This window comes from Ascaphus truei, chromosome 5, assembly GCF_040206685.1.
Source record: "Ascaphus truei isolate aAscTru1 chromosome 5, aAscTru1.hap1, whole genome shotgun sequence".
NCBI lineage: Eukaryota > Metazoa > Chordata > Amphibia > Anura > Ascaphidae > Ascaphus > Ascaphus truei.
In genome coordinates, this window is record NC_134487.1 from 223,052,049 (window position 1) to 223,079,883 (window position 27,835).

Here is a 27,835-nt window from a genome sequence, read left to right on the forward strand (position 1 = left end):
CACTGCAGCAAGGGATTCTGGGAAATGACATGCAAATGAGCACACTGTGTCACCTTTTGTCTGAAAAACCATTGTTACATGGAGCCCATATAAGCAAATGCTCGCTGTTAACACAGCTTTAAAGCACAGCTTTAAAGCACAGCATGGGAATCAGATGCAAAGCCAGAGAAACCATTCACAGACATGTTTCAACCTTAATGGGTATCATCAGTGTGAAGTTGGTTGTACTGCTGGCATTGCAATGGTGTGCTCATTTGCATGTCATTTCCCAGAATTCCTTGCTGCAGTGGAAGCACTCTATGCTGGGTGATAATGGTGAAAGGCAGGGTTGCAGAGCTGCCTACAGTAAGACATGTGAATGTGCTCACAAGTGATCTTTTTATTTGCTATATGGAATACAGTGGAGGTTTCTTGTTGCCTTTTTCACCCACCATAACTTAAAACGTGATGGTAAAACCTACAGCCTTGAAAATGACACTCACACTCTTTCTCATACACACACTCTCTCACACACACACACACACTCTCACTCACACACACAATCACACACACAATCACACACACAATCAATCACACACAATCACACATACTCACACAATCACACACACAATCCCCCCCCCACACACAATCCCACACACACACACAATCCCACACCCACACAATCCCCCCCACACACACACACAATTCCACACACACAATCACACACTCACACAATCACATACACACACACAATACCCCCCCACACACACAATCCCCCCCCCCACACACACAATTCCACACACACAATCACATACACACACACACTTACATACACACACACACACACACACATCCCCCCCTCTCCCTGCACTCACACAGACACATTCCCCCTCTCCCTGCATCAGAAGCTATCTGATTGGTTAAAAGACAGTCACATGAGGAGACCGTCTCTCAAAAAATCAAATAATACTGGCTACCAAATTTCTAGTCGCCCCGTCGCCGTCGCGCCTACATAAGCAACCATGCATTTGTTTTGAGGCGACGTCGCCGTCGCTGGCACTATAAGCGCAGCCTTAGACATGTGAATGTGCTCACAAGTGATCTTTTTATTATATATATATACTGTGTGTATGTATATATATATATATATATATATATATATATATATATATATATATATATATATATATATATATATGTTTTTATGCAAACCCATTTAAATACATGTTTCTTGTCTTACACTGAAAAATAGAATATTTAAGTACATCTATTTTGTGTCTGGTTTATCTTCCCCACATAATATACCAAAAATACGTGCAATATGCCCTTTTTAAAAAAAATATATGCCTTCAGTGCCTATAGCCACCAAGCCAGCATGGAACGGGTTAACAGTATGAGGACAAGAGCCACATCAAAGACCACCTGGAGTCCATCCGCCTCTACCCATGTCTGACTGAGGTACTGTGTGTTGCCATGCTGCCTTTTTCATTTGCACAAAGAATCTCTGTAACATAAAACCGCCCCAAAGGCATACAGTAAGTCGAAGGGCAGCCAAAGAGTGTCACCGTTTGCTGATGTTTGGTTATGTTACAGCTGCTCTATTGCTTCCGATACTCACCAACCCCCTCATCCTCTGTACCCAATGTTTCAATTTACCCTACCTATAGATTGTAAGCTTTTTGAGCCAGGGCCTATCATACAGTACCTCTTCTAACACAATTTTAATCCTGTCTGCAAATGTTACTTATGCCCATAATCATATCTCTGACTGTCCATGAAATCTCTGTAAACTGAATATGTACCCTTTGTTCGTTTAATGCAACCATGTATTATTATAATTCTGTTTTTCCTGTCTGACTCTTGTCTAACAAAATCATTGTATTTTTTCTCAAACTGACAGTAAAGTATTGCGATGCTCCCTTAAGTGGATGCCTGTATTTACTTTTAAAAAATTGATGATGATGATGATAGATGTAAGTTGTAGGGGCAGACTACACCAGTGATGAGTTTGGTTTGTCAATAGGTTAAAAAAAAAATGACTAAAATACAAATATAAATAAAAAATGACAAAACTGATTCAGTATGTTAGAGAACTGGATCATCTGGAGCCATTTGGTATAATAGCATGTTTTGTTGTAATAGCAGGTTTGTCTTAAGTCAGCACTTTGTATACAACTATACATATTCCATGTATTTTTCATGCATGCTAATTTCAACCACTTACCATACTGGAAAGGTGCAAAATATACAGCTATTCCATAATTTATTTTGTAACAAAATACAGTCTTTTCTTATTTTGTAATATATTTTTTGGCACGCCTGTCTCTTTACAATTTTGGTTTGCAAATGAACTCACTATTTATCACTCTTGTAAAATATATACATAAGTTAAGGCTTAAAATATATGAAAGTAATTTAAATATGCAGATTCATATACAAGTGAAGCTTGATATATGTGATAGTGGCCCATATTAACTAAGCAGCACTACTGTATAAGACATCTTCAGGTGCTGGAAAACAGCTCACAGACCATTCAAGTGAATGGGTCATAAGGGGCAATCTGACATGAATGGTGTTTAATGAAATAGAACCTCAGAGTTGATAGGGGCCATTTGCCACGAGTCATAAGGTCGTGATGCAGGACACCCCGCGAACGATCTGGCAGTAACTGCCACTCAAGTCAGTGGCAGTTACCGCAAGATTGGGTGCAATGTTCTGCCTTTTTGGCTTCCTCACTCCCAGCCATTGTATTTTATGTTGAGGCTGTAAAAAAGTATTTTTTTGCTAATCAGAACTTTCAGGTAAAACACACTGCACATGTTGAAATAGAGAAGTTAAAAAAAAATGTAGATGATAAAATGTTGTTCATTGTTATCCTGCCAGATTTGGCTATGTTTTCTCCAAACACTGGACATGAGAAAATATACAATAGTTGAAGTGAAAAACTGCATACAGATATGCAACAAATACACACATTTCCATCTTCATCTCAGGATTCATTGTGTGTGTGTGGACACAATCTGGAGTTTAACATTACATGAGTCCGCAACCCATACATGTGTTTAGTCCAACAACTTGTCAAGATGTAAAATCACTTTCTATGCAGCATTTCCCAATTTAAATTTTTCTTCATTTTCCACATTATAAGCACCTCTTTTATGGTACCTAAAAAATAAAGAAGACACATTTTCATCACACACAAAATAATGTGAACAGGAATAAGTTAATAGCAAAATGTAAATATTTAAAAACATGGGTTCAATTAAAAAAAAAGTTTACTTATTTGAATTGACCTTAATACTGTAGTTTTCTGTCTGTTTGCATGGTTTATCTCATACTGTATGCTAATATTAATTTAATTGATATCTAGAGTTAATAATTTATGGGGCTTTATTAAAAGTCTCCTCGCTGCAAAATGAGGGAAAAAAGACCAGATATAAGGAAAAGAAATCCAATTGTCTTTGACAAACTTATAACTATTTTTCCCCTGGTTTTGCAGCTGGAAGACTTGATGAAAGACTTCTAGGATTTATTTTCATGGATGTACATAGTTTAGTTAATATTTCTAACATTTGATCACCTTTGTTCTTTTGGATTTCTGATCTGATATTTTTACTGCGGTGCTGGATTGCATTGTGTGATTATGTATGTATATTTTATATAATGTAATATATATATTTTTTACTATTAACCAAGCAGAGAAATGTGTAAGGTTTTCATCACATAGGGAATACGCAATAAAACAAAAAATTGGGCGTCAATATTATATGTATGAAGTCTATATGCATTATATGTATTACATGTGCATTATATGTATGAAGGCTTTACCGCATATATGCATATGATGCAGAATTCGCTCTTTGAAATTAAATGGAACACATTGCATCATGTTAAATACCTGATGGATACAAATTAAATGAAAACAGAATTATGTGTATTTTTTATTTAGATCTAGTGCTACTAAATATAAATGAGTGGTGTAATATTTATATTTGCTTTGCTGTGAAAATACATTTTAGTAACTTATACAATGAAACATCTGTGCTGCATCAAATAGATTTTTGGTTGATAAATAGCAACTTAATTCTGCGCTAACAATGTTAACACACTTGGAAGATGATTTTTACACACTTTCTACCTTTTCTTTGGTACATACCATTAACATCTGTAAGCCCAACGCAATCTATTTCTATGCACCAAAAGAAAAACGATATTTTTCCCCACCAAAAATGCAGTTTGTGTTGTTTAGTACTGTACATAGACTGCACGGGGAGTACAACGGTCATGATGCTGTTGTAATGAGAGTTTGGCCCTGCAGGGATAATGTAACTGTTTCTGCTTAAACACTGGTGCAATAGTAACGTTAAAAAAAAAACACCACCACACTGCATTGAACATAATTCTTTTTTCAGAAAAGGTGCTGTTTTGTTACAGGGCCACTGATAAACAGCCCTCATCTTATCTGCCGATATACATACACGCATACCCCGCATAAACGTACGCAATGGGACCGGAGCATGTATGTAAAGCGAAAATGTATTTGAAAGTGAAGCACTACCTTTTTTCCACTTATCGATGCATGTACTGTACTGCAATCATCATATACGTGCATAACTGATTTAAATAACGCATTTGTAACAGGCTCTATAGTCTCCCCGCTTGCGCACAGCTTCGGTACAGGTAGGGAGCCGGTATTGCTGTTCAGGATGTGCTGACAGGCGCATGCGCGAGCTGCCGTTTGCCTATTGGGCGATATGTCCTTACTCGTGGGTGTACTTAAAGTGAGTGTCCTTAAACCGGGGTTATGCCTGTACTGTAGTGATATGGTCTAGGATTACTATGATGACCTTCTACACAGTAAATGAGTACTTCAGTATTAGGTGATATCTTTTTAATTTGGACTAACAAATGCTATTATAAGACAAGCTTTTGAGAGTTCTCCTCTCTTCCTCGGGTCAAGCAAATGCTCCAATTAAAAAAGATATCATTTAATACTGAAGTACACATTTATTCTGCACTATCGTAATTGGACTAACACAGCTGTTTCTACTTCATTCATGATGACCTAATAATTATTTATTCTAATATATTTCTGACAATGTATACAGAGATTTGTATTTTGAGACAGGTTCTCTGACAACACAGACCAATTTCTTAAAACTGATCCATGGCTTCTCTCTAGCAGAAGATGCACAAACATATATAAATATTAAACCTTTGATCAGCTGCTCTAACTCTCCTCCCACTAACTCCTGATTGGAGCAATGTCTAGCCAATCTGGCTTAAATATTCAACAGAACGTATTCAGTTAGACCCCTAAGAAAAAGCCCATCACACGGCGAAACATATGTCGGGGTAGTTCGTCTGTTTCCTGGATACCGCCTGACTGTCCTGTTTTGGCGCTCCCTGAGACCTGCTGTATTCGTGGCTCCGTGGCTTTACTGTGCTGCTGGACTGCAGAGGACTGCTGTGTGTTGTGCTGCTTGCTGCTGTGCTGGTTCTCCCGCTTGTCTGCCAGTCCCGGTGTTCGTGAGTTAAGGGGAGGAGGTTTACATCTTATTTTCCAGCTGTCCTCTAATACTTACAAGTAGATATTTATTTACTGCCGAGGGATATATCGCTGAGCCTCTGGACTTGTTAGTAAATCTGGGATCCGGATTGAATGTATGCTGCATACTGGAAGTATTGTGCTGACAATGATGGAATATACTGGGACTTACCACACTGTCTTTTATAGGGATTATTCTATATGAGTGCTACCATTTCAAACTTTAACCCCCCCTTTCCTAGGACTGCTGCTCACAGTATATGGTTTTTCCTATCGCTGTGTTATATGTGATATATTATCAACGGATGTCTTGCATCTTTTATGCTTCAGCTCACACGGGCCGGTGTATTAGGGGTTAAGGTGAAACATATATATATTTTTTTCACCTGGTCCAACTAATAAGGTTAAACAATGGTTCTTAATTTCTGTGTAGTATACATGTATTATTCATTATGATAAATATATGGTCTTGTATACTTACACTGGAATTATAGTTGACCGTCAGGACAGGTTTTTGGGATTTCATTACCTCAGGAATTTTAATTTTATGTTGTACTAGCTGAGAGACTCGGCGTTGCCCGGGATGTAAATCCGTAATAGGTAGTATTATTTATAAATCATGGAACAATAGGTGAGTATTTGTTGGAAAGGTTGGATAATAATATTGAAAAGAAAGATGGAAGAAAATGTAATACGATGTTGTATAAAAATGGTTTATTGTAACCACACCACAGTACAATGTATATTTTGGTGCCATAAGTGATGTAAAAATGTGAGGCGTGTGTCCTGCTAGGGTGTGAGGCGGCGGGTGGTGCGTGGGTTGTGAGTGCTGTCTGTGAGTGGGGGTCCTGCTAGGGTGTGAGGTGGCGCGTGGGTTGTGAGTGCTGTCTGTGAGTGGGGGTCCTGCTAGGGTGTGAGGCAGTGGGTCAGTGATGTCGGTGCGTAGGGGCGGGAGGCAGCAGGTGTGTGTGGCGGCAGGTATGTGTCGAGTGTGGCGGGTGTCTGTTGAGTGCGTGCAGCGGCTGTGAGGCGGTGGGTGAAAGGCAGAGGCGGCCGGAGTAAGGGCGGGAAGGGGCGGTGGGAAGGGGTGGGAAGGGGGGGAAGGGGGGGAGGCGGTGGGAAGGGGGGGAAGGGGGGGAGGCTGTGGGAAGGGGGGGAAGGGGGGGATGCGGTGGGAAGGGGGAGGGGAGGCGGTGGGAAGGGGGGGAGGCGGTGAGAAGGGGGGGAGGCAGTGGGAAGGGGGGTGGGGAGGCGGTGGGAAGGGGGGGAGGCGGTGGGAAGGGGTGGTGGAGGCGAAGGGGGGGTGGAGGGGAGGTGAAGGGGGGGTGGAGGGGGGGTGGAGGGGAGGCGAAGGGGGGGGGTGGAGGGGAGGTGAAGGGGGGGTGGAGGGGAGGTGGAGGGGAGGTGAAGGGGGGGGGTGGAGGGGAGGTGAAGGGGGGGTGGAAGGGAGGTGAAGAGGGGGGGGGTGGAGGGGAGGTGAAGGGGGGGGGGGTGGAGGGGAGGTGAAGGGGGGGGGGGTGGAGGGGAGGTGAAGGGGGGGGGGGTGGAGGGGAGGTGAAGGGGGGAGGGAGGGGAGGTGAAGGGGGGGTGGAGGGGAGGTGAAGGGGGGAGGTAAATGGGGAGGTGAAGGGGGGTGTAAGGGAGGAGAAGTGGAGTGAGGGGAGGTGAAAGGGGGTGAGGGGAGGTGAACTGGGGTGAGGGGTGGGTGAGGGGAGGTGAAGGCCGCTCACTCACCCGTCCGGCAGGTCCCACGTGGATCTGAGGCGGGAGGCAGCGTGTTGTGGCCGCTCCCCCGCTGTGTCCCGGGCGCTCGCTCGCTCCCCTGCTGACTGTAGCGGCGCCGGGGGGGGGGGTATCGGGGAGACACTGACACTGGAGGGGAGGGGGGTGGAGGGGAGGTGAAGGGGGGTGGAAGGGAGGTGAAGGGGGGTGGAAGGGAGGTGAAGGGGGGTGGCCATCTGTGTCCCGGGCGCCGCCATCTTGGGTACTCGGCGCCGCGAGGCAGCCTGCCTGGCCACTGGCTGTTCCCCCGCCGGGGAAGGGGTGAGTTGTAGCGCCGGGGGGGGGGCATGTATATGTGTGGGGGGGAGAGGTGTGATATAGAAGGGGGGTCTCGCACGGCCGCTGACACTGGGTGGGGGGGGGGGGCGCTGAAGGGGTAATAATAGTGTGTGTATCTCCCGCTGACTGTAGCGGCGCCGAGGGAGGGGGGGGGGGCGGGGTGAAAGCGCGGGAGACACGGGGAGAGGAGGAGGTGCGCGCGGGTGCTGCTAACACTGTGAGCCCCGCTAATGTAGGTAACACTGTGTGTGTGTGTGTGTCTGTGTCTGTGTCTGTGTCTGTGTCTGTGTCTGTGTCTGTGTGTCCTTTGGCCCGTCACTCCGCCTCAGGCCAATGAGAGGTGTGCGGGGGCGGGCGGGCCAAGGTACCAATGAGATTGCCGCTAGGGACGCAGACATACAGTGCTTTCAGAAATATATAGTAGATATATTTTTTCTGATATTGTTTGAATAAAATGTTGTACTTTTTTTAGACATACTAGAGTGCTGTTTTAAGGGTCCTGCTTGTTTCTTGTTGATTATATATATATATATATATATATATATATATATATACATACATACATACATACATACATACATACATACATACATACATACATACAGTTAGGTCCGGAAATAATTGGACACTGACACAATTTTCAAGATTTTGGCTCTGTATGCCACCACAATGGATTTGAAATAAAACAACCAAGATGCAATAGAAGTGCAGATTTTCAGCTTTAATTCAAGGAGTTGAACAAAAATATTGTATGAAACGTTTAGGAATTGCAACCATTTTCATACACAGTCCCCTTATTTCAGGGACTCAAATGTAATTGGACAAATTAACACAATCATAAATAAAATGTTCATTTTTAATACTTTTTCGACAATCGTTTGCAGGCAATGACTGCTAGAAGTCTGGAACGCATGGACATCACCAAACGCTGGGTTTCCTCCTTTTTGATGCATTGCCAGGCCTTTACTGCAGCTGTCTTCAGTTGTTGTTTGTTCGTGGGTATTTCTGCCTTACGTTTTGTCTTCACCAAGTGAAATGCAAGTTCGATCGGGTTGAGATCAGGTGATTGACTCAGCCATTGAAGAATATTCCACTTCTTTGCTTTAAAAAACTCCTGGGTTGCTTTCGCAGTTTGTTTTGGGTCATTGTCCATCTGTAAAGTGAAGCGCCGTCCAATCAACTTCGCTGAATCTGAGCAGACAATATATCCCTATACACTTCAGAATTCATCCGGCTTCTTCTGTCTTCTGTCACATCATCAATAAACACTAGTGACCCACTGCCATTGTAAGCCATGCATGTCCATGCCATCACACTGCCTCCACAGTGTTTAACAGATGATGTGGTATGCTTCGGATCATGAGCCTTTCCAAGCCTTCTCCATACTTTTTTCTTCCCATCATTCTGGTACAGGTTGATTTTAGTTTCATCTGTCCAAAGAATGCTGTTCCAGAACTGGGTTGGCTTTTTTAGATATTGTTTGGCAAAGTCTAATCTGGCCTTTCTATTCTTGAGGCATATGAATGGTTTGCACCTTGTGGTGAACCCTCTGTATTTGCTCTTGTGAAGTCTTCTCTTTATGCTAGACTTGGATAATGATATGCCTACCTCCTGGAGAGTGTTCTTCACTTGGCTAGATGTTGTGAAGGGAGTTTTCTTTACCATGGAAAGGATCCTATGATCATCCACCACTGTTGTCTTCCATGGACGTCCAGGGCTTTTTGTGTTGCAGAGCTCACCAGTGTGTTCTTTTTTTCTCAGAATGTACCAAACTGTTATTTGGCCACTCCTAATGTTCCTGCAATCTCTCTGGTGGATTTTATTTATTTTTTGCAGCCTAAGGATGCCCTGTTTCACTTGCATTGAGAGCTACTTTGACCGCATGTTGTGGGTTCACAGCAACAGCTTCCAAATGCGAATGCCACACCTGGAATCAACTCCAGACCTTTTACCTGCTTAATTGATGATGAAATAACGAAGGAATAGCCCACATCTGTCTATGAAACAGCTTTTGAGTCAATTGTCCAATTACTTTTGGTCCCTTGAAAAAGAGGGGGCTAAATATTAAAGAGATGTAATTCCTAAACACTTTCTCCAATTTGGATGAGAATACCCTCAAATTAAAGCTGATAGACTGCACTTTAAGCCCATATTCATTATTTAACTGTAACTTGAATTTATTTTGGTACACAGCCAAAATAACAAAACTTGTATCAGTGTCCAATTATTTCCGGACCTAACTGTGTATATATATGTGTGTATATATATATGTATATATGCCCTGAGGAAGGTCCCGTTGGGAGGACCGAAACGTTGGCGGCCCTGTGTCACGTAATACACTTTTTTTGACATCAACATTGCAGTGTGCTGTCTTCTTTTGGCTATCAGGATCTCCTGGTCACCATATGTCTATATATATATATATATATATATATATATATATATATATATATATATATATATATATATATACTTTAATACAAATATTTATATATATTTAAATTCTGTAACTCCTGTATGTATATCTTTATTTATATAGCGCTTTACTGCAGTACTGCACGTGACATAACAGGAGTAAGCACTTCATACATAAAAATAAAAATTAGGAAAAGGAGTCCCAGCCTTGAAGAGCTTACAATCTAATTGATCTACAATCTAAACAAGTCATTTTGATGACCAGATGCACTGTGTTGTATATAAAGTTTTTTCAGGCACTGCCCGAAGACTTTGCAATCGACTTTTGGTACCAGAAAAGCAAGGAGATAAAGTGATTTGCACAAGGTACAAGGAAAAACTGACAATGGGATTGGAACCAAATTGGGAATGAAAAGAAGGGCACAACGGACTTATGCCCTCACCTTGATAAAGGTTGCATGTTGCAATTGGAAAGTCAGATTTTGGCTGATTAAATCCGTTGTGCCCTCCTCTTCATTCCCATTTGCACACTACTTTGTTGGTTTGATCAGGCTGGCCTTTCTTGAGCAGGAGCACCAGCATTGTTTGACTATTTTTCTGTGGATATGGAGTGCCTGGGGAACCACAACTTTTCTATTGGAACCAAGTTCACCAGTTTCAAAGGCAGTGTTGCTTCCATTAAGCTATTTTGTATATACAGTAGCTGTAAGCTATTATCAGGGCCGCCGACAGCTTTCATGGGGCCCAGAACGAGAGTTTCCACCGGGCCCCCCATGTCAGCAGCCTTGCTCTCACCCCTCTTATACTCCCCCTCCCCTTGCTCTCACCCCCCTTTATTTCTCTCCGCCTTCTCACACCACCAACCCCCATGTATCTCCCCCCTCCCACTCCCTCACACCCTCTCCGTCTCCCTCTCATATACCCTCTCCTCCCTCCCATATACACCCTCTACCCCTCCTTCATTTTACTTGGAGTGATTACATATTTCTAAAGAAGCTAATTACACTAATACATATATTAGATTGATACTGACTTTAGATATTTTTCTTGAAAATCGCAGGACTTTTGGCACGCAAAAAGGTATGCGTTATGGGGTGGAAGAAGGATAGGTATAGGTTAAGGGGGAGGGAAATAGGTGCAGGGTAAGGGGGGATAGGTATAGAGTAATGGTGTGTAGTTACAGGGTAAGGTGGGAAATAGGTATAGGGTGGGGGGAAATAGGTACAGGGTAAGGGGGAAAATAGGTACAGGGTAAGGGGGGAAATAGGTACAGGGTACGGGGGAAAAGTACAGGGTAAGGGGGTATAGGGTAAGGGGGAAATAGGTGGGGTAAGGAGGAAAAAATTGGTATAGGGTAAGGAGGAAAAATAGGTATAGAGAAAGGGGTATAGGGTAAGGGGGAGGGAAAATACATATAGGGTGGAGGGGGAATATAGGTATAGGGTAAGGGGGTGAAAGAATAATTATGGGCTAAGGAGTGGAGGTATTGATCTGGGTGAGGGAAAAAGGTATGGGGTGGAGGTGTGGGGTAATGGTGAATAATAGGTATGGGGGAAAGGTATGAGGTAAGGGTGGGGGGAAAGGCAGAAAAAAGGTTATGGGGGTGGGGGGCAAGGTATTGGGCATGGGGGGCGAGGTATGGTGTAAGGGGGAATGAGGGAAAGAGGTATTGGCTGAGGGGAGTTTTACAGTACCTTGGTATGCAGTGGAGGGCTGGAGGAGGAAGCAGGAACATGTGGGTGGTGAGCCCACGAAGGCTCAAAGAGGGGGCTGTTAAGGGAACTGCAACAGCCCACAGAGGGTCTTTGAGACATCCCACAGAGGTGCCCTTTGAAAGGGCCTGTAACGGCCCACAGGAGGGCCCTGTGAAGGTTGGTTGCTCCTCAAATCAGTTGGGGCCAGGGTTGAGAGTGGAGAGAGAGCACTGGGCGGCAGCAGCGGGCCCTGGGGTGGTAGAATAAAGTACTGGGCGGTAGTGCCGGGCCCTGGGGTGGTTTAGGTTAAGAAATACCACAAGATTGGCATAAAGTAGATGTGGTGCCTATATTTAAAAAGGGAGCTAGATCACAACCAGGAAATTACAGACCTGTAAGCCTGACATCAATAGTAGGGAAACTACTTGAAGGTTTAATACGGGATAATATTCAGGAATACCTAATGGAAAACAAAATTATTAGTAATAGTCAGCATGGATTTATGAAGGATAGATCATGCCAAACTAACCTTATTTGTTTCTTTGAGGAGGTAAGTAGGAATTTAGACCAGGGCAATGCAGTTGATGTAGTCTACTTAGATTTTGCAAAGGCTTTTGATATGGTTTCATACAAGAGGTTGGTGTACAAAATAAAGAAAATTGGACTCAGTAATAATATATGCACCTGGATTGAAAACTGGTTAAAGGACAGACAACAGAGGGTTGTCATAAATGGAACTTTTTCAGGTTGGGCTAAAGTCGTGAGTGGAGTACCTCAGGGATCAGTACTGGGACCCCTGCTTTTTAACTTGTTTATTAATGACCTTGAGGTTGGGATCGAGAGCAAAGTCTCCATCTTTGCTGATGATACTAAATTGTGTAAGGTAATAGAATCAGAGCAGGATGTCATTTCTCTTCAGAAGGACTTGGAGAGACTGGAAACGTGGGCAGGTAAATGGCAGATGAGGTTTAATACACATAAATGTAAGGTTATGCATTTGGGATGCAAGAATAAAAAGGCGACTTACAAATTAAATGGAGATAAATTGGGGGTATCCTTGATGGAGAAGGAATTAGGAGTGCTTGTAGACAGCAGGCTTAGCAATAGTGCCCAAAGTCATGCAGTAGCTGCAAAGTCAAACAAGATCTTATCTTGCATCAAACGGGCAATGGATGGAAGGGAAGTAAACATAATTATGCCCCTTTACAAAGCATTAGTAAGACCACACCTTGAATATGGAGTACAATTTTGGGCACCAATCCTAAGAAAAGACATTATGGAACTAGAGAGAGTGCAGAGAAGAGCCACCAAATTAATAAAGAGGATGGACAATCTAATTTATGAGGAGAGACTAGCTAGATTAGATTTATTTACATTAGAAAAGAGGCGTCTAAGAGGGGATATGATAACTATATACAAATATATTCGGGGACAATACAAGGAGCTTTCAAAAGAACTATTCATCCCACGGGCAGTACAAAGGACTCAGGGCCATCCCTTACAGTTGGAGGAAAGGAGATTTCACCAGCAACAAAGGAAAGGGTTCTTTACATTAAGGACAGTTAAAATGTGGAATTCATTACCCATTGAGACTGTGATGGCAGATACAATAGATTTGTTAAAAAAAAAGGTTAGACATATTTTTAGATAGGAAAGGAATTCAGGGATATACCAAATAAGTATATATGGGAAGGATGTTGATCCAGGGATTAATCTGATTGCCAATTCTTGGAGTCAGGAAGGAATTTATTTTTCCTCTTATGAGATATCATTAGATGATATGACACTGGGGTTTTTTGTTTGTCTTCCTCTGGATCAATAAGTAAGTATAGATATAGGATAAAGTATCTGTTGTCTAAATTTAGCATAGATTGAACTTGATGGACCTACGTCTTTTTTCAACCTCATCTACTATGTAACTATGTAAATAAGCAGCTGCTCAGCCGGGAAGATTCAAACAAATTTTTCCTGTCTGTGCAGTTACTTATATAGGCTGCTGGTTCCTGCACACCAGGAAGGCCCTGATTGGCTCTACAGCTAAGTTTCCCTTACTGACTTGTTGACCACCAGGCGGGGCCCCCTGTCTCACCGGGGCCCAGGACAGGAGTACTGGCTGTCCCCCCCCTGATTGCGACCCTGGCTATTATGCTTTATATAATCTGAAGATTTATTTGTGGGTGTTTTGCTTCCCCCCCCCCCTTATTATCTAAATCAAAATCTATTTTTTATATTTCTCGGCCTGTGTGAGGTAACAACTTTTCACCTTTATGTAATTATTCACTTTTACATGCAAAGAGGCCTGGCCTTTCTATCATGGACAAACAGTATCAAGATAGCATTAAAGCTGCAGTTCAGGCTCCCGTTTTTTTTTTTTTTTAGTTTTTTTTTTACTTCAATAGTTTCAGTTGGGCAATCTCTACTAACCTAAAAAAAAGCTGTGTGTGCTGTGCACGCGCATAGTAAGTGAAACTTCTTTGACTTTGTCACAGAAATTGTATTTGTATTGGTGATGTTTTAATTAAAAATCAAAATACAATTTCATTGACAAAACGCAAATAAATTTGACTTATAATGCGCGTGCTCGGCACACATCCCCTGTATTAGCTATTTGCACTAAGTGTGAATTCCTTGTGTGTATGTGTGTCAGTCAGTGTGTGTATGTGGAGGTGGTGGTGTGTGTGTGGGGGGGGGGGTGGTGTGTGGGGGGGGGTGGTGTGTGGGGGGGGTGGTGTGTGGGGTGTGTGTGTGGGGTGTGTGTGTGTGAGGGTGTGTGTGTGTGTGTGTGGGGGGGGGGGATGTGGGGGAGTGTGTGTGTGGGGGGTTGTGGGGTGTGTGGGGGGTATGTGTGTGTGGGGGTGTGTGTGTGGAGGGGTGTGTGTGTGGGGGTTGTGTGGGGGGGGGTGTGTGGGGGTGTGTGTCTGGGGGGGTCAGTCAGTGTGTGTGGGGGTCTGGGGGGTCAGTCAGTGTGCGTGGGGGTCTGGGGGGGTCAGTCAGTGTGTGGGGGGGTCCTGGGGGTCAGTCAGTGTGCGTGGGGGTCTGGGGGGGTCAGTCAGTGTGCGTGGGGGTCTGGGGGGGTCAGTCAGTGTGCGTGGGGGTCTGGGGGGGGGTCAGTGAGTGTGCGTGGGGGTCTGGGGGGGTCAGTGAGTGTGCATGGGGGCCTGGGGGGTCTGGGAGGGTCAGTCAGTGTGCGTGGGGGTCTGGGAGGGTCAGTCAGTGTGCGTGGGGGTCTGGGGGGGTCAGTCAGTGTGCGTGGGGGTCTGGGGGGGTCTGTTAGTGTGCGTGGGGGTCTGGGGGGGTCAGTCAGTGTGCGTGGGGGTCTGGGGGGGTCAGTCAGTGTGCGTGGGGGTCTGGGGGGGGGGTCAGTCAGTGTGCGTGGGGGCCTGGGGGGTCAGTCAGTGTGTGTGGGGGTCTGGGGGGTTCAGTCAGTGTGACGCAAATTCTGCACACACACAACCTTCTTGAGACTTTGGGCAAGTCAATTTATCTCCCTGTGCCTCAGACACCAAAAACATAGATTGTAAACTCTTCTAGGCAGGGATTGTATCTGAACAAATCCTATGTACTGACACGGTAGACCAGGTCTCATCAACACATTATACCGGGATTCTGGATTGAGCACAACAAGGAGGGCAAAATAAATTGTAATTTATTTATTTTCAGACAAACACACAAATCTTCACAATTACACTGGATAAACACTTACTGGGATGGGGAAACGAAATAAAATGTCCATGAATGACCAGGAACGAATGACTTGCAAACAAAGTCTCTAGACACCCCTGCACGCATGCAAGTGGGTGCGCGATTTGAGCCGTGCGACAATCCTTTGCTAGGGGCGCAACTTGCCACCCATATATCTCTGCCACAAGGAATATTTTCGTAAAGTTCTTACAGGATTCGTTCGGGAATCCTCAGCTCAAACGAATTCTGGAAGGGGGGTGAGAATCTTCATTACGATGTAGTTAACCTCTCACACACCGGAACCACTGACACTGTAACTTGTACGTTTCTTGGTTGAATCATGTGAATCTTAGATGAATCTGACTAGGATGGGGCTGCAGGCATTTTTATACGGTTAAGAGTCCTATTTTTAACATACCCAGCCAATCCTCCCATAGGAACAACTTTTCCCACCTATCCCCGACTTGCCAGAAGCTTACAAAAAGGGCAGAAGTTGGTTCCTGGTCTGCTAAGAGCATGCGCCAAGGTGACACCTAAGCTGCTTAGCTGTAACGCCGGTGCTGCCCGCAGACCAGACCCGTCCCCTGAGCTGAAGGGGAAAGTGGTAATACACGCACCCGCAGCAAAGGGAGCGTGTCCGGAGTGTGGTATAAAGTGTTGCCAGGCCAGGTGTAGTAAGGTAGACAATACTTGCCGGTACCGGTTGTAGAGAGAAAGTGAAGAATGCCTTGCCGAGGTCAGGGAGTGGAGAGCGGAGATAGGTCGTAGTCCAAGCCATGTTCAAGGGGTTACCAGAGTGAGCGTTGTCCAAGGAGTGCCGAGATCGAGAGCCAGAGGGGGTAGTCGTACAAGCCGCGTCAGAACCTGTGAAAACACTGAGAGAATCCAGAAGAACTTCCATACAGAGACTATGTCGAGCAAAGACTGAGAGCAGAGAGGAGCTAGATAAAGCAGGAAGGTCCAATTAGGAACAGAGGCGGGACAGGAAGAGCTACAGGGAGACACTGCAGATTGGTGCAGGCATAACAGGCCAGGTGAGTCTTGTTGGTAACCTGAGTATGCCCGTGCGGGGGCGGAGCCTGAGGTCCGGGGGACGGGAAGAAGAGTGTGCAGAATGAGCGCGCTCCGTAACGCGTGGACCGAGCCAGTGGATGGTACAGGTGTGGGCGCGCCCGGCGCTGAGCAGAGGAATCGCCGAGGGGAGTGATCCTGCGACGGCGGCAGGGGCGGGGAGCCGCGGAGGCCGGTAAGGCAGGATTGTTTTGTGTGTCCAGGGGCTCCCTGAGGGGAGAGAGTGCTCTGTGTGGGGAGCGCAGAGAACGCCGATTCCTGACAGTACCCCCCTCTTCAGGAACGGCCTCAGGACGGTCCATGAACGGTTTCTCTGGAAACTTTTTCCTGAAGGACTTAAGAAGGGCCGGGGCATGAATGTCCTTTAAAGGTACCCAGGATCTCTCTTCAGGGCCAAAGCCCTTCCATTGCACCAAGAACTGGAGCTGGCCCCTGGATAGGCGAGAATCCAAAAGTGAGTGAACTTCGTATTCCTCGTTATTTTGGACAGTAATGGGGTCCGGTTTACGAGTCTGATCTGGAAAGAAGTGACTAGTGATGAATGGTTTTAAGAGGGACACATGAAAGACATTGGGAATCTTCATACTGTGTGGTAGTTGGAGCCGGAATGCCACAGGATTGATCTGTTCACAAATAGGGAAGGGACACAGGAACTTAGGTGCCAATTTTGGAGATGGTACCTTGAGGTGGATATTCTTAGAGAAGAGCCATACCAAATCCCCTGGCTTGTAACTGGGCGCCGAACGACGACGACGATCAGCCTGTAGTTTCGATCTGCGGGAGGAGTCGAGAAGGGTAGACTGAATCCTGGACCATGCGGTTTGGAGGGAAGAAATGTGTTCATCTACGGCTGGTACTCCAGAAGGAATGTTGGAGATTGGTAGACAGGGAGGGTGGAACCCATAATTTATAAAGAAGGGCGACTCCCGGGTGGCTTCGTTTTTTGCAGAATTGACAGCGTATTCTGCCCAAGGAAGGAGTTGAGCCCAATCATCCTGGGAATTGGATATGAAACATCTCAGGTATTTTTACAGGGATTGATTGATTGATTCTCTCTGTTTGTCCATTGGACTGTGGATGATAGGCGGAAGAAAAAGAAGAAGAGATCCCAATCTCTTGGTGAAAGTTCTCCAAAATTTGGATACGAATTGAGAACCTCTGTCAGAAACAATGGACGAAGGAATCCCATGAATCCAGAAAATCTGCTCCGTAAAGATATCAGCAGGGGCGGGGGAGGTGGGTAATCCTTTAAGTGGAATAAAATGGGACATCTTCGAGAACCTGTCCACGACCACCAAGATAGTGTTCATTCCTCTGGACCTGGGCAACTCCACGATGAAGTCCATAGAAATGTGGGACCAGGGGCGGTCGGGAACTGGAAGGGGTAACAGAAAACCCTGAGGCTTTTGACGGAGAGTCTTGCTTTGAGCGCACGTGGGGCAGACGCGGGTAAACTCCAGAATATCTTGAGACATCCTTGGCCACCAGAAATTCAGACGAATGAGATCAGTAGTCTTCTTAAAACCTGGATGACCTGCAGATTTAGAGGAGTGACCCCAAGACAGGACCTCTGGAACAAATTTGGAAGGTACGAAGAGTTTGTTGTCGGGAACGACCAAGTCCTTGGGAATGCGTCTCTGGGAGTGCAAAATCTTGTCAAGATTCTTGAAAGAAGACGTGGCGAGAATCCTCTCTTGTGGAAGGATAGTCTCCAAAGGTTCCTCTGGTCTCTCTTCAGAAGAATGTTTTCGGGAGAGTGCGTCTGCCTTTACATTTTTGGTCCCTGGGATATAGGAAAGGTGAAAATCGAATCGAGGGGAAAAAAAGAGCCCAACGAGCCTGTCGTGGACCAAGGCGTTGATCGTTTTCTATGTAAAGAAGTTTCTTGTGGTCCGTGAGAATAGTAAATGGCTCTTTCGACTCCTTCAGCAGGTGTCTCCACTCTTGAAGAGCCATCTTCACGGCCAGAAGTTCCCTGTTACCCACGTCATAGTTCCTCTCAGATCATGAGAATTTCTTGGAAAAATATGCACAGGGATGTAACTTATCTTGAGGCGTGGGTCTCTGAGAACAGCTCCAGCGCCGCAATCAAACGCGTCGACCTCCAGGACGAAGGGTAGTTCACTGTTGGGATGACGGAGAATAGGTGTGGATATAAAAGCTTCCTTGAGTGTCTCGAAGGCGGAGATGTCCTCGGATGACGAAGCAGAAGGATCAGCTCTTTTTGGTGAGCGCAGTGAGGGGTGCCACAATGGTAGAAAAACTCCATATAAACTTATGATAGTAATTAGCGAACCCTAAAAAACGTTGTGTGGCCTTGAGAGAATTGGGTCTTGGCCATTCAGTGACTGCTTGAAGTTTACTGGAGTCCATCATAAACCCCTCATCGGAAATTATGTACCCCAGGAACGGAGTAGAGGTCTGATGAAAGGTGCACATCTCCAGTTTGGCGTACAAATGGTGTTCACGGAGACCGGTAAGGACGTAGGAGGTGTGGCGTATATGGTCCTGGAGATCTTTGGGAAAAAATGAGGATATCATCCAAGTATACTATTACAAAAATATTGAGTACCTTACGAAAGACGTCGTTGATGAAATCCTGGAAGACAGCGGGAGCATTACATAAGCCGAAAGGCATTACAAGGTACTCGTAGTGTCCACTACGCGTGTTGAAGGCCGTTTTCCATTCATCCCCCTTCCTTATGCGCACCAGGATATAGGCACCACGTAGATCCAACTTGGAAAAAATCTTGGCCCCCTGTAATTTATCGAACAGTTTGGTAATAAGGGGAAGGGGGTAACGATTTTTAATAGTTATGTGGTTCAAACCCCTGTAATCGATGCAAGGCCTCAACAACCCGTCTTTTTTCTTGACGAAGAAAAACCCAGCCCCTGCTGGGGAATTGGAGTGACGAATAAAGCCTTTCTTTAGATTCTCAAGGAGAGAAAGATGCGTCGCACAGCACAAAAATAGATGAAGGCTGATGTGGGATAAAAATAAGCTTTATTTGCACAAGGTGCAAGCGAGTCCTCTTTACGCGTTGTGCAAATAAAGCTTCTTTCTCTCCTTGAGAAGTTCCTTTACATTGCTGCATCAAGCGTCTGCACGCTGAGTTCCTGCTGGCTTGCGGTTTCCTTCACTGAGTCTGCCGTGACGTTATCAGCAAGTATCGTTCAGGCCGCCGGTCAGGTGACCGCCCTCCGCGTCTGCGGGTATTGGGTTGGCGGTGAAGAGCAAAGATCACAAGCAGAGACACCCTGACTTCAGCCAGGAGAAGCAGATATATTATACTGAGAAGACCCGCACAGGCTTCACTAACCACTACAAAGACTTACACGTGAGTGTCCCATATCCCAACCTCATAGTGCTCGCGGTGAGCCGGTTGGGGGGAATGATTATATGTGTCTTCATATTACACTAAGGTTGTGTATCGCCTGGGTCTAGAAGATTTACTTTATCTTGCACCAGCAGGACTATGCTATATTCTGAGCGCCTGGAGGGTTAATCGGATGATTCACCCGTTTGTATGCTTTCTTTAGATTCTCCTGGATATATTCATCCATAGCGTGAGATTCTGGTAACAACAAGGGGTAGGTCTTGGACTTGGGTAGGGAGTAACCTGGAACCATATCGATCGGACAATCGTAAGTCCTGTGTGGTGGCAAAAGGTCTGACTTTACCTTATTGAAAACGTCCCGGAATTGTTGGTAAACAGAAGGTAAAATAACTTCGGGAACAGAGGTATTGGCCAGCAGTTGATGAGTCTCGTCTGACCTCGGCCTCCAGGAGATGGGAGCAGAGGAAGTCCAGTCAATGAGAGGATTGTTAAGCTGTAGCCAAGGAAGACCAAGGGTGATGGGTATCCCAGGAGCGTGAATGGCATCGAGAACTAAGATCTCCTTGTGCGGATGTGAGGACAGAAGCAAGGGGACCGTCTCTAAGGAGATGTGGGCCGGGGTAAGAGGACGTCCATCGATACCGACGATTGCGATGGGAACCTTCTTCCTCACGAGCGGTATGCGGTTTAACCTGGCGAATTCAAGGTCCACAAAGTTTCCTCCAGCTCCTGAGTCAATGAAAGCGGCGGTAGAAGTCTGGAACTTATCGCCTGAAAGGGAGACTGGAAATGTAAGTTTCTTAGGGAGATCACCTTTTATGAAGGGGACGTGGAGACATTACACTCAGAGAGAGCCCCTCTGTACTCACTGGGTGTTCCCGTTTCCCGGCCGCAGTGGACACTCCCGAACCAGATGCTCCATGGATCCGCAGTAGAAACACAATCCCCTGGCATGGCGGAACTGCCGTATCGGTGTGCGGATGCGTTGTACCCCCAATTGCATTGGCTGTGGCAACTCCAGTGCAGGACGAAGAGGTGTGGTAGCACTTGGGGGAGCAGGAGTGCTGCGGGGAGTACTGGGGAACGGAACTTGAAAGTTATGGAAGCGAGTGCGCTGACGCTCTGAGCGGCGTACCTGGATACGTTGATCCACTCGGACGGCTAAATCAATGAGGACCTCCAATTGATCCGGCCTGGATTGGCGAAAGAGTTCATCCTTGATGGGATCTGCCAGGCCTTGCCAGAATACGGAGACGAGAGCCTCTTGTCCCCAGTTAGTCTCTGCTGCTAGAGTCTGGAATTCCACAGCATACTGTGTCACCATTCGCCGTCCCTGAGTGATCTGGAGAAGAGAAACAGATGCCATCTCCCGACGAGCGGGGGAATCGAATACTTGTTGGAACTCGGCGTTAAATGCCGGGTAATCTTGGGTAAGGTCAGAACGTCGCTCCCAAACCGGGGAAGCCCAAGCCAGGGCGCTGCCAGTGAGGAGGTTATAAATGTAGGCTACCTTCTTGCGACCGATATTGTAGAGATGGGGGGCCATTTCAAACTGCACCTCACACTGGTTTAGGAAACCCCTACATTCTTGCGGTTCACCTGCATAAGGCTTGGGGGGAGGAATCCTTACATCGGAGCTGCTAACTGCGCTTGCAGAGTGGGGGCTTACATCTGGTGAGGTCGCGGTCGGTACTCGGTCTGAGAGTACTGCGACCTGGCGTGTAAGTGCCACAATTTGATCCGCCATGGCCTGGTTTTGCTGAAGCAGATTGGAGAGAAACTGTTGACGTTCGGTCTGGTCTGCGTCTTGTGGGCTCGACATAATGTTACGCCAGTGCTGCCCGCAGACCAGACCCGTCCCCTGAGCTGAAGAGGGAAATGGTAATATACGCACCCGCAGCAAAGGGAGTGTGTCCGGAGTGTGGTATAAAGTGTTGCCAGGCCAGGTGTAGTAAGGTAGACAATACTTGCCGGTACCGGTTGTAGAGAGAAAGTGAAAAATGCCTTGCCGAGGTCAGGGAGTGGAGAGCGGAGATAGGTCGTAGTCCAAGCAGTGTTCAAGGGGTTACCAGAGTGAGTGTTGTCCAAGGAGTGCCGAGATCGAGAGCCAGAGGGGGTAGTCGTAAAAGCCGCGTCAGAACCTGTGAAAACACTAAGAGAATCCAGAAGTACTTCCATACAGAGACTATGTTGAGCAAAGACTGAGAGCAGAGAGGAGCTAGATAAAGCAGGAAGGTCCAATTAGGAATGGAGGCGGGACAGGAAGAGCTACAGGGAGACACTGCAGATTGGTGCAGGCATAACAGGCCAGGTGAGTCTTGTTGGTAACCTGAGTATGCCCGTGCGGTGTGTGGGGGGCGGAGCCTGAGGTCCGGGGGATGGGAAGAAGAGTGTGCATAATGAGCGTGCTCCGTAACGCGTGGACCGAGCCAGTGGCTGGTGCAGGTGTGCGCACGGGAGGGCATGGGCATGCCTGGCGCTGAGCAGAGGAATCGCCGAGGGGAGTGATCCCGCGACGGCGGCAGGGGCGGGGAGCCGCGGAGGCCGGTAAGGCAGGATTGTTTTGTGTGTCCAGGGGCTCCCTGAGGGGAGAGAGTGCTCTGTGTGGGGAGCACGGAGAACGCCGATTCCTGACATTAGCATACTGGGCCCAACCTCTTATCTGGCGACAGCAAGTCTGGGGTTTGGCTACCAAGTGTTAATAGCCCATACTTCGCATCAGCATCAGGTGCTTGACAATATCCCTGCCACCCTTACACCTCAGGTCTCTGAGGCTTTTCAACTCCAAACTTCTCTAGACACTGGGGAACCAACTTAGCAGGGTGCCCTTTGAAGTACGGAGATGACAAATCCCTCAGCTCATTCATCCATAACATATTGATATACTAATGGATTCATTGGCAGACTGGCAAGAAAGGGTTCCTGCCTTTACATTTTAAAACCCCACTGAAACACAGTTTATTTTTATATATACTTTCTGTATGTGTGGGGGACATAAAAACAATATATATGTGCATGTTACATTTGCAACTAACTGCATTTCAAAAATTAGAGTTCTAGCTCCTTCCTAGCGCAAGTTAGCCACTTAATTGAATGGGCTCTGTGATGTGGGTTGCGGTTTGACCTATAATCGTTATGGGTTACAAGCCGGCATACAATGTATCCGTCCTGGCTTGGATCAGTAACCGCAGACGTACTTCTCCAATTCACATTAAGTGGATAACAAGACGGCTAGATACATTGTAGTACTCAGGTACTTCAGCTAGACCGCAGACCACTTATTCAATTGACTTTGCGGTTTCGACGTCTGTGGTCTAGAAAATTATACCCATCTTCAATGCAGCCACTTACTCACAAGAACGCTTATGCAATTAGCGCTTGGCACAGCGCTAGAAGCTCCCCCTTTTGTCGCGAATACAGTTTGCACATCTCCCATTCATTTTTAACACTGCAGCTAGCTTCTGAGCTGCAAAACAGGGACAATAAAAATATGGTATAGGGGAAACATGGAATTGTGGTGGCCACACAATTAACCCCTTCAGTCCCAACAAGGTTTAGGATTAACCAGCCGGGTATAATACCTTTTATTATTGGCCTGATTAACCCCTTCACCGCCACAATGATTTCCTTAGGATAGAGGAATCATGGCTGGAACCCGGGAATCTGGCTACCACATTCAGAATTTTCATGTTGGCATCGAATATGACCTGCACATTGATGGAGTGAAAGTGTTTCCAATTACAGTACACATACTCATCTACAGTCGGCGGTGTCAAAGCAACATGTGTGCAATCGATTGCACCCATCACGTATGTTAGCCCGGCAATGGTGTAAAAGCAATTCCTGATTTCCAGCCAATTTGTCTGCTCTCTAGGCAGCTCTTGAGGTTATCAGTCCACAAGGATTGTCCTGGCAGGAAAGGCCATCTGCATTGCCATGTTCACTGCCTTTCTTGTGCTGGATGTTGAAGTAAAAATTCCTGCAAAGCAAGACTCCAGCGCAGTAACTTGGCATTTTCCCTGGACACCCTTTGAAGCCAACTTAACGGGTTGTGGTCCGTGATTACAGTCAATGGGCATCCGTAGAGATAGGGCTGAAGTTTTCTCAGAGCCCAAACAATCGCCAAACACTCTTTCTCAATGGTGGCATAAGCCACCTCTCTGGGCAGCAACTTGCAGGGGTTTTGCTACGGCGCTGTACTGAGGGACAAACTTTCTGTAGTAGCCTGCGGTGCCTACAAAAGCCATAACCTGCTTCTTGGGAATGAGCCACTGCACTATTGCTTCCACTTGGATGGCTCTGGTTTGAGGTGCCCGCCACCGACTCTATGCCCTAGGTACAGTACCTCTGCCATCTCTACTAAGCATTTGGTAGGTTTCAATGTGAGTCCCGCTTCCATGATTCTGGCTAGCACCAGAGCTACATGCGCTAAACACAGCAATGTCGTCCAGGTAGGCCCTTGCAAACCCCTGCATACCCTCCAGTAACCGATTGACCAGGTGTTGGAAGGTTGCCGGGGCATTCATCTCGAATGGCATCAATAAGAATTCATAGAGGCTACTCGGGGAAATGAATGCCGACTTCTCCCTAGCCTCCTGGGTCAAGGGGATCTTCCAGAAACCTTTACTGAGATCCATAGTTGTCAGATACTTTGCCCCACGAGTTCATCCAGCAACTCGTCCATGCGAGGCATGAGATAAGCATCCCATACCGTCCCTCCGTTCAGCTATCAGTAGTCCACACAGAACCGGGTGGTCCCGTCCTTCTTAGGTACCAGGACAACCAGACAAGCCCAAGGGCTCTGGGATGGTACAATTACCTCTAGGGCCAGCATCTCCTCTACCTCCCTTTCTATACTGCCCTTAATCTCTGTTGATACTCTGTAAGCATGCTTATGCAGGGGGCGCAGATCACCTGTGAGCACCGGGTGATCTGTGATATGTGTTCTGCCCGGCTTGTCCGTGAACAGAACCCTATACTGTTATAGCATAGCTCTGGCTTCTGCTCTCTGCCTGGCACTCAACTGAGACCCTATCTCAACCTGCTTTACAGTACCCCACTGCCTAGCTTCCCCTAAGAGGTCTGGCAGAGCACTGCTCGCCGGATCCCCCATCGGTGGGCTACAAATGGCCACCCACGATGCCACACTTGGTGCGACGTACTCCTTAAGCATGTTGATATGATTAGGTCTTATTTCTCTCTGCCTCAACATCTACCTGTACAACATAGTTGCACTCGTTCAACCTTTCAGAGTACCGGATACGGTCCCGACCAGGCAGCCATTAATTTGTTCTCCCGAGTAGGTTTGAGAACAAGTACTTGCTGTCCTGGGATGAACTTTCTGCTACGGGCATTCTGATCATACCAAGTCTTCTGTTTGGTCTGAGAAGCCCTAAGGTTGTCCTGTGCCAACCCCATGAGCATCTCTAACAGGTCTCTGAGATCTACCACATACTGAAGCACAGAAGCATCAGTATTGGTAGTCTCCCCTTCCCCTCCCTCACTGAATAGGCCCAGAGGTCCCCGCACCCTGCGACCATATAGTAGTTCAACGGGAGAAAAGCCTGTAGATTCTTGCGGTACCTCTCGGTACGCAAAATGCAAGTGCTGCAGGTGAATCTCCCAGTCTTTGCCCTCTGCCTCTAAAAAAAGTTTGCAGCATCTGCTTCAGGGTGCCGTTGAACCTCACATAGCCTGTTGGTTTGGGGGTGCTAAGGGGTCATGCACTGGTGCTTCACCCTGCAGACATCCCAAAGAAACTGGAGCAAGTCACTCATGAATTGCGACCCCTGATCGGTTAGGATCTCGCTAGGGAAACCTACTCTAGTGAAAATGGTTAATAATGCCTTAGCTACTGCTCTTGCATCAATGGTGGCAAGCACTACAACCTCAGGGTACCGGGTGGCAAAGTTCACCACCGTGAGGATGTAGTGCTTCCCCGACCAGCTGGGAATCATGAGGGATCCCACAAGGTCCATGGTTACTCTCTGGAAGGGTTCCAGCTGGGCTCTTGTCCCAGTGACCCCCTGATGCCCTGCTAGGGGAATGGAGTGGGCTACCCACAACAACTGCTGTCTATACTCCGTGGGTACCACTAGCTGTCGCTTACCAGTCCAGACCTCATCTAACCCTGTGGACCCTTGCTCTCTATACAGTAGACTGCAGTGCCAAGAAGTAATCAGACCAATCACCTGGCTTAGACACGGACGCCCGAAGTCTCATGCCTTCCAAGCTGGGGTCTGATCGCACTGCATCCCTAAACTGGGTACCTAACTCTGGCCACCCGCATGTTAAGGCTAAGTCGGGTGGACTCTGAACAGGTAATGGGAACAGTAAGTCAGGGTCAGTGTGCGACTTAGACTGGCTTACCTGTCTGGTCTCCGCAGAGACCCCGGGAACTGTAGGTCCCAAATTCAAGGGGACGGTTCTGCTGCGATCTTGGCTGACTGGCTTGTCACGAGAGGGGGTGGCTGGCCAGGTAATAAAGGAATTACCCCCCTGCTGGCCACCCCTACCATCGTGTGGGAGGTGAGTGGTTAACTATAAAAATGGTTAAATGTATTTTTTATTCCCCTGCCTCAGTACAATATGTATTCCCCTTTGGTTGTAATGTATTTTCCTTATTACATGTGTTTTTACTTCTACCATGGTTGCACCAAGCACCTACACTGGGATCAGGTCGGGAAGGAAAGGGTTAACTGTGTTTGTGTGTTTATAGCCCTTTGTTCCTCTTCCCGCTTTTTCACCCACCATTTGCCGGCACTGTCCGTAGGTCGCCATTGGAGCTTCATAGAAGTCAATGGAGATTGCGAGGGTTTTGACCCTATACCTAGGAAGACCAGCAGATGGCGCCCGAGAGGATGAGCGGAGCTTCCCCATTGAAATGAATGGCGTAATGCATTTCAATGGGAAATACCCCGAGTCCGCTTTCCAAGAACGAGTTGATACACTATAACCGTGTTGGCTGACTGCCAAACCGCAGTTTCCGAGTACCGCTACTATTTCAATGAAAAGAGCTTTTAATCGCTAAATTGCCGTGGGAACTCGGTTACGGCCAAGTTCACCATTAACTAAAGTTGGTAACCCCGGTTCTGGGGCAGCTAGCAAAATAAATTATTTTTGCCCCTAGCTCGTGGGGACCCCCTCACTCGACCCCAACAGGGACTGTGTTGCAGGGTACATGCAACCACACAGGCGGTTCTTTGGATAAGGCTTATTTATTTGAGCCCTAAAACATACAGCACACCAAAAACAAATAGCTTCTCATCAGCAAACAAAAGAAAATAGCTTCTTCAGCAAACAAAATAGCTTCGTTTTAGCAGATAGAACAAAATAGCTTCTCTTTAGCAGACAGAACAAAATAGCTTCTCTTTAGCAGACAAAACAAAAATAAGGCAGCTTCTCTTTTGTATGCAGGAGACAGACAGTTCATCACACATGTACTTTGCAACACAGACCTTACAGCAGTAATCTCTTCAGCATTTTCAGTCCTGTCTCCTCACCTCTCCTGAATGTGTGTACAGCCTGGGGTTTTAACACCTTGATTGTGCAGCAGGGGTCAGACTAATTAAGCAGCCCTTCTCAACTTAACCTCGTCACTGCTGCACTGCCAGCCTAAACATACGTTTTCCAGGCATATGGCTGGTGACGTTCATTCACCCTGTCACAGACTGACAGGCAATGGCCGCGAGAAAGGGTCATACCTGCCACGAGGGTTGCCGCCATTGACCACAATGGCGGAGAAAAGCCGCTAGGTTCAAACGGCTAAGTGTAAAACTGTATAAACATGAAATCCGTATCTCCGGTTCGGTGAGGGCTAGAGGACTGGGATTTGGCCACCAGGTAGTCACCCCTCCGGCATGGTTGCATAGCCATTCCCAGCCCTCTCAGGCTAACCGAACGGAGTACGGTTCACTGTGTAAAGTGTGGTTCTGCCATTGACTCCAATGGCGGAGAAATGCAGTCTGTTTAACATGAGGGAAAAGGTTTAGGGTTAACCAGCCGGGTATAATACTTTTATTATTGGCCTGGTTAACCCCTTCACCGCC

General features: G+C 46.6%; 1 protein-coding gene across 1 annotated transcript in view; it reads right to left on the bottom strand.

Moving 5' to 3' along the window:
- Positions 1-860: 860 nt before the first annotated feature.
- Positions 861-27,835, bottom strand: part of HBEGF (heparin binding EGF like growth factor) — a 421,851-nt gene continuing 394,876 nt past the window's right edge. The window contains exon 5 of the mRNA XM_075601691.1: positions 861-3,144. Within this exon, the coding sequence (XP_075457806.1) occupies positions 3,078-3,144 (67 nt within the window). The 3' untranslated portion in view covers positions 861-3,077. The remainder of the gene's footprint in view (positions 3,145-27,835) is intronic.